Below are 9919 nucleotides of genomic sequence, written 5' to 3'. Positions count from 1 at the left end.
GAGAGCCGGGCTGTGTGCGCAGCGTCCGGGAGGACGGGGACACCGGCACTGTCGCTTTGGTTCCCTGAGCCTCTGGCTGACACCGCTGCGCTCTGCCCGGTAGCGCGGCCCCTCCGCCGCCCTCGAGAAGGTGGAACCGTTCTAGGGCACATCACCGCTGCCGCCCCCGGCTTCGGGCGCTGGCCGAGGAGACCCGCAAAAAGGAGCGATTCGGCTTCGGGTCACGGTGGCAGGGCGTACGGCTTAGCGGAGGCCTCAGCCAAGTGGGAAGCAGCGGGGGGCATCCTCCAGCTGGAGAGGAACCGGCCCTCAGCGGAGTGTGCAGCGCTTTGTCCTGGCTAAGGCTTCCTTGCTGAAGTGCATGCATTTCCTGTTACAGAGGACTCAAATGTTATCTTCTGAAGGTCTTTGTGAAAACAGGTAGCCGGGCAAAGAGAGACCTCCTTAGTGTCTTCAGTGAGGGAAAGACCATTAGGCGAATGCAGCCGTCTTGGACAGTAAAGTATTTGTGAAGAAAGGTATTGGAACCTAGGCTTCTTTAATTCTAGTTTTTAACACCTGCTTGAATTAAAATGGCAAAATTATTTGAAGAATGTTATGTATGGAGAATAGCTGTGGCTGCCTTGATACAAGGACATGGGTAAAGGAAGGAGGGTAGATTTGAAGCTACACTGACCACTGTGGCTTAGTCTAATAAAAAGGCAAACTTTAGAATACGAGGGAATTACCCTAAATCTGAGTTATCTGAGAATGTAAAGATACCATTCTAAAAGTAACACAGTTACTTATTAAGATCGTTTAGCTTTAGTGATAAGTATCTTTAAAGCAATTTTCGTGACTGGTATAAATACCTCACAAAATCTAGTTCTATGGAATGATGCCATTTGATATTGTTTGTATGTGATCCCTAGTTTTTATGACTAATAGCTTATTTTTCATTTCAAAGGCAGCAATTAAAAACTAAAAGGAAATTGGAGCTCCTTTGAACTTGTAAACCTTATTACTGTTTATATTTTACATTCTTAAAGATACATATAACACCACTGAGGTAATATTTGGCATGTTAAATGTTTCACAGAAAAATGATGCAAAATGTACATTTGGCTCCTGAGGCTGATGAAGATGATCTTTATTCTGGCTACAATGATTATAATCCCACGTTTGACACAGAGGTAAAAATACTTGCTGTTTCCCACCTTTCACATACATAGGATTTTAACTTCTAAGTACAAATAAGAACATGTGGGTACAGTAATGTGCAAGTGTACTACTGCTTTGAGGTGAAATTTGCTTTATTTAGCAAGAAATGTATGAAGTTTCACCAGAATTTTTTTGCATAGTTTTTTTTAATAGTTTTCTATTCCAACAAAATACTTGGGTGCATCTCATAGCAGCTGTAACATGCTTTAATGGTTAGAATTTATTAAGTATAAAGTCCTAGTTACTTGAAGGCCATATTCATATCCGGGTACATTCAATGTGGTGTTTCCCAGACAGTGTGCAGCAGCAGGTTTTCTGACAAAAGAGGCTACGTAATGATCAATAGGTCATTGGTCTCTTACTGTGCTGCAGCCAAAGGAGGTGGCAGTTAGAATGGAGTCCTGCAGGTCTCAGTGCAATTGGTAGAGCATCTGGGATGACTTATGATAACCCTGCAGACCACTTTCTGGTAACTGCTGGTGAAGTGGAATTGGAACAACAGAGGGGTAGTTTGGTCCAAACCCACTACCCTGCTCAAAGCAGGGCCAGTGTTGCAATACTTGGTATCTTGTGTGAAATCCCAATGCCAGATTCATGGGAGTTGCAGCATGACCTCAGAGACGTGAGATATCTTAATGTATTGGCATGACAGGCATTAATGTTAAAATTTAGAAATAGTGCTAATAATAACCTTTTGGACAGAAATAAAACTTCATGTTATATTTTATCACTAAAGCTCTGCTTCCTCAGTGTTTTTATTTTTCAGAGGATAATGAGTTTTTACATTTCCTAAACTAAAATACCAAAATGGTAGACCAAATAATATAATCATTATTGTCAGTAAAACCTGTCATTCAGTTATCTTCAAGTATTTTTGAAAGAAGGATTGTTTTTTACCTGTCTGCTTTCAATAGTCATAAGGTTCTAGACTTGTGTCTTTGTGTGTTGTGGATTTAAAAGGGTTGATATTTTTATTTTACCTTTTCTAGGATTTAGAAAATGATGTAGCTTTTCAACAGGCAGCAAGAACAAGTCATGGTAGAAGACCCCCTGTAAGTACCTTTTAAAATACATTGCAATAATGTAGACCTCCTCTTGAGCCCTAGCTCTAATTTTGGCACTGGTACAAACTTATCTTCATAATCTCTTATATTTTTTTGTCTACTATTAACATGAAGATACAGACTTTATTTATATGAAAAATAAGTAAAAAAAAAATTAGCAGAGCACAAATTTCATTAAGTTCTGGAGTTAAGTTAGAGCAAACAAGGAACTTTGACCAGAAATGTGTGTTCCTGTTTGATAAAATGAGATAAAACTGTGTTAAAGAGCAAAATGATATATTCTGAAAGGACTTATTTAATATTCTACACATAGAATTACTCACTCTGACATGTAATTATAAGGTTGAGATACATACTAGACAATGGGATTTAGAAAACTGTGTGTTCTGATCAATTTTTTCTCCATATTCATGTAATTTACATTAATTTTCTTCTGTTTAGATGTGACTTATTCTTATAGCAGTTTTCAAAACTAAATATAAAGTTGGCACCTGCACTTTAGAAGTATATAGCTTATGTCTAAAGAAGAGCTGGAACGGCCTGATTAATATTACTTTTTTGCCAGCATAATTTGGTTCAACAATGAGAATCCTTTCTATAACAACTGAAGCATTATTCCCATGAATTCACTATAGAATTCCTCTATACAGAAGAATATATATATTAGAAGAGTATATATCTGTATATATATAAAAAAGGATATACATTACAGAAGTATATATACATAAGAATTCACTATAGAAACCATATAGAAAGACTGATAATTAATACCTATGGTTGTTAATTGGTGGTGGTTTTTTTGTTTTGTTTTGTTTTTCTACCCAGGTGACAGCCAAAATTCCTGGTACATCAGCTTCAAGGCCTTTAGCTACTGGATTTGGGGTAAGTTTTTGTTCTGTTGTATTCTTAATGAAAATGAGTTATTTCCCCAAAACAATGAATTTACCATTTAATCCCTTGCACAAAGTGAGCTCTTTTTACCCAAGTATTTCTTTCCAGTGAACTACATGTGGTCACTAATTTTAATTAAGTCACAACCCCACACTTGGTCAAGGCATGGTTGGTGATTTATTTATTTTCATTTTTCTCCCAAACCATACTGCAAATCAACTTCCATACTGCATAAGGCAGTAGATTTCAAGGTATTAACCTGATTTTATTGCAGAGAAAAAAACAGATTTTCTCTTAACCTTCTCTACCTTAACAGTCTCTGTTAAAGTAGATTCATCCTTAGCAGAAAAAATGAAAAACAGTCACAATGTGTGATGGATAGTGGGTAAAATAGTAAAACGTAGGCCTCTGAGTGGGATACTTTTTCATGACCTGAAACCCTTTGTTTCTGTCTGTTTTTATTGTATATTTGTGGCAACCTTTAGCACTTACTATTAAATATTTCACGTTTATTCCCTGTACATTTTTAGCACTACTACAGAAGGGCAGTATGCGGCATGTCAGCTAATGGAAAAGACATCCATTGGCAGTTTCAAAGTATATCTGTGTTTATTGTGAAAAAAATCTTAATGAAAGTATGACTTAACAGATAAATACATGGGCAGATTTTATCAGCTGTACTCAGAATCTTACTGAAGTGTTTTGTGTAAATTACTTGTCCAGTTTAACGGTAGTAATTTCACTGATTCAATAAAAGAAAGTACTGCTGCCTCAGATAAATTTCTATGTAATTTTTTTTAAAAGTCTGTCAGAGATATCCAAATACATTGAAAACTATGTTGACAATTTGTGCTAACTGAAGTGTTCACCATCTTAAGTTTGCCAGGCACTGACAGTGTATTGTATATGAATAATGTAAATGGCAATTTTGCTATGAACTTATGTGAGAGGTAGATCAGCTCTTAAAACGCAGTGTTGTGAAGACTGTACATAGCCTTTACAGGCTTCTAATGCTTTGTGAATGCTAGTTTTAAACAATTAACTTATTTTTGTAGTCAAAGGCAACTTTAACTTCATCTATGGGAAGACCAATGACAGGAGCTATCCAGGTAAAAGTTTCAATATTTACATTTTATATTGATTTGGAATAATTAAGTTTTCTGATAAGTGTTTGGGTTTGATATAAGTATTTAAAAGTTCATTGAAATAATACAAATTATTACACTGTTTTAATTTGTCCTTTTTTGAAAATACTACTGTCAGAAAGCATGAGGGTTATGATGAATATTTCATTTGAGCATAGGGTTGGAAGTAATACCAGCCTAGTGCTTTTTAACATTTACTGACATGCAGTGAGGAATTTTTCTTTGAAATAGGGGAGAGAGATTCTGGTTGTCACATTTTTCTTATGTGCTTATACTCTAATAAGAATGTGCTGCAATTTGGTAATGACTTTCCCACCACCACCCTTAAGTATATTGACTTAATGTTAAATAGATCTATAGCCACTGTATTTTTTTTGTGCCAGCCCAGTTGGGAAACATGAATTATCAGGGAATGTCAAGATTAGGGAAGGCAAGCTAGGAGCCTAGGGGGAAGTTGCACGGCCAGCAGTGCAGGACCCTCACCAGCCAGGACCCAGTCCCACAATACCTGAGCAAGGCAAGTAGGATCCACCCAGAAATGGTGGCCATGTCCAGCCAAAAGTCCAGAACATAAGACGGTATCATGGTGGTGAGGCAGGTCCAAGGTCAAGCCAAAAAGTCAATGGCCATGGTTAGGACCAGTGATCCCTGGCAGGACCGTAGTGACAAGGCAAGGCTAAGATGAATTCAGGAGGTTAGTCCACAGGTTGAAATCTGTATCAAGGGACTCTGTGGCCAAGCATAGCTGTAGCTGATGTGGAAACCAGTAGTCCTCCAACAAAGCTCAGGTAGGGGCTGAAGGACCAGGGTTGAGCTTAAATAAAGACCCATGGGTGTGTGGTGCATGGGGCTGGAGGCCCCAGGTGAGTCTGGTCAGGGCCATTAAGGTTTATTAGTGCGCTTAGTGTTCCTGACAAGAAAATTTAATAAGGCTGATTGTTCTCATTGTGAAAGATTTTCCTCCTGTGTCCAGTCAGAATCTGCCTGGGAGTAACTTGTACCCATTACCCCTCGTCTTTTCTATGTGACTCCTTGTGAAAAGGGAGTCTCCATCTTCTTTGTAGCCACCCTTTAAATACAGGAGCATGGTGATAAGGTCTTCCCTAAGCTGCCTTTTCTCAAGGCTGAACACACACATATTATATGATGTATAATATCTGAGAAATAAAAACATTTTAAAAATATTCCATTTACTGAGGTGGTAAAAACAGGTTTTCATATTTAAAGGTTTTGTAATCTGTAACTGATGTCTGTGCTGTCCACAATCTATTTTTTAGGAAGATTATTTTAATATTTCTTCCTTTTTATTTAAGGATGGGGTTGCTCGACCAATGACAGCAGTGCATGCTGCAGGTTACACTAAGGCAGCTATGAGAGGTATGGCTTGTAGAAATAGCCAGCTGCCAGAGGGAGATGTTATTTTACAATTTTCACTACGCTTATTTTTGCAGGTTCTTTATTTGATCCACTTGGTCAAGCAAGAGGTCCTGCTCCACCTCTGGAAATGAAAAATTCAGACAGGTTTGTTCAGTTTTGCATTAAATTATTTCAAAGCATTAACAGCAACAAAAAAACAGCCATGGGTAGAGTTTAAAAACATCCAAGCAGTTAGAAAGGCTTGAGGGGCCAAACTCTTAACTTTGTGGAATAATGCCACAAGTATTTATGCATGTGGTTAGATGACTCACCAGAGCAGTTGCCCTGACTTTCAGGAACGTCTGATTTCAGTGATTTCTGGTTCTGGCTGTAGCTCAGCAACCTGGACATAGCTGTTGCCACACAAATGCTGTGATACTTACATAGAATTGTGGAGGTTTATGGAAGACTGTGTGACAGGCAAGGAACACCATGATTCATGCAGCGCTCTGGGAATAACTTGGGGGAATTTTGCCTGCTGTTTTTTCCCTGTTCACTCTGAGCTTAGCACTTGAGGTAAAACCGGGGTTGTGAATGTTTTGCAGGCTGGTGTGAATGTTGGGGCATTCACTGAGAACAAGTCATTGAGCTTTTCAATACAAAAGTTGTGTTTATTAAATGTAGCTATATAGGAATATGGAATCATACTGAAATGTTTGGTTATTGAACTGAGGGAAAAATCTAGATGAGTAACAACTGTTTATTATAATCTGCATTTGCAAACTATATTTTAAAAGTTATCTGTGCAAATAAAGGTTCAATTAATTGCTCTTAATACAATATTTCATTTCACTAGGTGCTTGATTTGAAAGTTTTACTAGCCCATCTGTTTGTTCTGTCATTACTTCTACTGAACAAATTGGGTCCATGAAATTTGCATGTGTCTCTTGTTCTCATAAGATCTATGTTTTCTTAGGTTTCTGATCTCAAATTAAAAGTATGAATATGATATCTTTGGAGGATCTTCTCTGGGCATAGTTTCACATTATATTTTCTTTGGTGGGAAGACCAGTTAGTTGTGGCATGCGATACATCACTGTGGTGTTTTATTGAGAATACCCTGTGTAAAAGCTTAGTGTTTGCAGCTACATTACTAGTGTTAATCCTATTATTGTTATTTTTAGTTCAGAAGAGAAGATTAGGCAGTTGGAAAAAAAAGTGAATGAACTGGTTGAAGAAAGTTGCATTGCCAACAGCTGTGGAGACTTGAAATTGGTAATTTTTTGGGATTTCACTTCACTTTTGCTATTATGTGAAGAACAATTTGTATAGATAATGTATCAAACTGACTTGGGTTCAAACATTTCAAATTACTAAAATAATCTTAATTCACTTTGCTATGACTCTAATCCAGTGATACCGTGTATTGCCAAAAAAAAGGTAGGAGCTGTACTTCTTCCGTATATATTCGTTAAAATTTCTGTGTTACAAAAACTCCCCTCCCCATATTTCCATTGGCCTCTTCAAATGGGTCTGATCAATTAGCCATCCTGGCACAGACTTGCCCAGTCTAACCCATGGACGCTATGGCAGTCGGTAACCCTTCTTCAATACCAGGTTTGTAATTGGCATCTTTGCAGCATTTGAGTGTCACGTGTAAGGGTCTTGCTTGAGTGACATTCTGTTTCCTCGATGTTGCTTGGGCTTTTTGGATAATGTAATTTTCATACAGCACTAGTATGTAGCACCAGGGTCAATCTCACTTAAGCCACCTCCACAGTACCCTTCCATGTTAGGGGCTGTTTGGTGCTATAGCATGTGGTAGACACTGTGTTACTTTTGTTGCACCATAAGGGTGCAACAAGTGGCATCAGGATGAACTGTTTTATTTGTCAGTCCTTCAGACAAGGGGACCTTCCAAGCTAAGCAAACCCTAAAGTGCAAACACAGTATCCTTCATAGGACAGTGGCAATAAAGCACATGAGCTTTGGGTCCTAGTGTGTCAAAATAACCTCTGACACTTCCTTCTTAGGACCAGGCTTATGTTTTATTCCATATGGTTTGGACTGGCCAGCTCCAGCTCCTAAACTGCTGCAGGCAGAGCAGGCTCAACTTGTTAGAACTAATTAGATACATTGGGTTCTTAGGGATATAGACTTCCTTTGTGCTCATCCACTTCCCTCTCAAGTTGATGGCATCTGAGCCATAAGAGCTATGAGAGATGATGTTTCTTGCTTGGTCTGAGCTGCAAAATTTTTTAGTCCAGGAGTGTATTCTGAGGAGGTATTTTTAGAGTACAAGGATGGGTAAAGCAGCTTGCTTGATCTCCTTAATACTGTCCAACACAGATCCTAGGCTAGATGGCCTTTCTCATGTTTTGGAGACTAAAAGCTGCAAAATTCATTACAAAGATTGCAAATAGTCTGTAATGGTCTGAGCCTTGCTACAAACTGGGAAAATGGCACTGTTTCTCCATTGTACACAATGTCTACATTTTGTGAATTGATTACAAATTTCTGGCTTGTAAAATGTTAACATGGTTACTGGCACAGTTTTGGCCCACGCTAACCAGCATTTTTCTAAACAGTTCCTAGATATGGTTGAAGGTTACTATGGGTAAGGAAGGAACTGTTTCCAATAGGCACTTTGAATGTATTTGATCTGCTGTAGAGGGTACTAGAACAATGTCATGCCAGTTAGTAGTGGCTAAATAACAGGCTCTAGTCTATTTGGTTTACATCTCGTATAGATGTAATTAGTGAGTTCAAGCTGTTTGGACAAATTAGCACTGTTATTAAATGTTGTCTTTTTGTCTGACACAAAGGAACATTTATCTGCACTCTTGTCTACTCAGACAGTTTCACATATCTCTTTAGGTCTTGCAAAACATGGTGAGTACAGCATCATTTAATCTTACCTCAGCTGCCTTAATGTACGGCTAGTCTTAGCTGCAGTTTGGATCTGTTAAGAAGCATGCAGTCTGTCTCTTAATAGATAGCCTTGTTTGGCGGTCTTTGTCTCTGCATTAAGGTCTAGAATTCATGCAGCTCTCAGGAGCCTTGCTGGACCCATTGACAGTGAGGGCTTCCTTATCTTGAAGTGGCTTTATATTGTCCGGTGCTCTCCATGCACAGTGAAGGCCTCCTTAGCTCTTCTATGCAAGGTGATACTGTGTGCCTAGGTGATGCTTCTTATCAGACTACATATGTTATTCTTACAATCTGTGGTGGGTTGACCTCGGTTTGATGCCAAGTGCCCACCAAAGCTGCTCTATCACTCCCCTCCTCAGCTGGACAGGGGAGAGAAAATATAACAAAAAGCTTGTAGATCAAGATAAAGACAGGGAGAGATCATTCAGCAATTACTTTCATGGGCAAAACAGACTCGACTCAGGGAAAAATTAATTTATTACCAGGCAAATCAGAGTAGAGGTAATGATAACTAAAACCAAACCTTAAAACACCTTCTCCCCACCCCTTCCTTCTTCCCAGGCTCAACTTCACTCCTGGTTTTTCTTCCCTTCCTCCCCGCCGAAGCGGCACAGGGGGATGGGGAATGGGAGCTTCACACATTGTCTCTGCCGCTCCTTCCTCCTCAGGGGGAGGACTCCTCACACTCTGCCGTGCTCCAGCCTGGGGTCCCTCCCATGGGAGACAGTCCTCCATGAACTTCTCCAACGTGAGTCCTTTGCACAGGCTGCAGTTCTTCAAGAACTGCTCCAGCCTGGGTCCCTTCCATGGGTGCCATCCTTCAGGAACAGATTGCTCCACCATGGGTCCTCCATGGGGTCACAAGTCCTGCCAGCAAACCTGCTCCAGCATGGTCTCCTCTCTCCATGGGTCCACAGGTCCTGCCAGGAGCCTGCTCAGTGTGGGCTTCCCACAGGGTCACAGCCTCCTTCAGGCATCCTACCTGCACCGGCTTGGGGTCCTCCCCGGGCTGCAGGTGGAGATCTGCTCCAGCGTGGAGCTCCATGGGCTGCAGGGGCACAGCCAGCCTCACCATGGGCTTCCCCAGGGGCTGCCGGGGAATCTCTGCTCCGGCGCCTGGAGCCCCTCCTGCCCCTCCTTCTGCTCTGGCCTTGGTGTCTGCAGGGCTGTTCCTCTCGCATTCTCATTCCTCTATCCAGCTGCAATTGCTTTTGCTGTTTTTCTCCCCCCATTTTAAATATGTTGTCCCAGAGGTGCTACCACCACTGCTGATGGACTCGGCCTTGGCCAGCGGTGGGTCCGCCTTGGAGCCGGCTGGGCATGGGTCTGTCC

General features: G+C 40.4%; 1 protein-coding gene across 3 annotated transcripts in view; it reads left to right on the top strand.

Moving 5' to 3' along the window:
• The first annotated feature begins 1082 nt into the window (after nt 1-1082).
• The window catches only part of IFT88 (intraflagellar transport 88), a 49305-nt gene continuing 40468 nt past the window's right edge, over nt 1083-9919 (top strand). For all 3 annotated transcript variants that reach the window (XM_010292656.1, XM_010292654.1, XM_010292655.1), the window contains exons 1-7: nt 1083-1172; nt 2190-2252; nt 3090-3146; nt 4211-4264; nt 5614-5677; nt 5752-5821; nt 6841-6931. In XM_010292656.1, the coding sequence (XP_010290958.1) occupies nt 1083-1172; nt 2190-2252; nt 3090-3146; nt 4211-4264; nt 5614-5677; nt 5752-5821; nt 6841-6931 (489 nt within the window). The remainder of the gene's footprint in view (nt 1173-2189; nt 2253-3089; nt 3147-4210; nt 4265-5613; nt 5678-5751; nt 5822-6840; nt 6932-9919) is intronic.

The sequence above is a fragment of the Phaethon lepturus genome, unplaced genomic scaffold (assembly GCF_000687285.1).
Source record: "Phaethon lepturus isolate BGI_N335 unplaced genomic scaffold, ASM68728v1 scaffold15088, whole genome shotgun sequence".
Classification (NCBI taxonomy): Eukaryota; Metazoa; Chordata; class Aves; order Phaethontiformes; family Phaethontidae; genus Phaethon; species Phaethon lepturus.
Note: the sequence above shows the minus strand (reverse complement) of the source record. Positions and strands in the feature narration are given on the sequence as shown.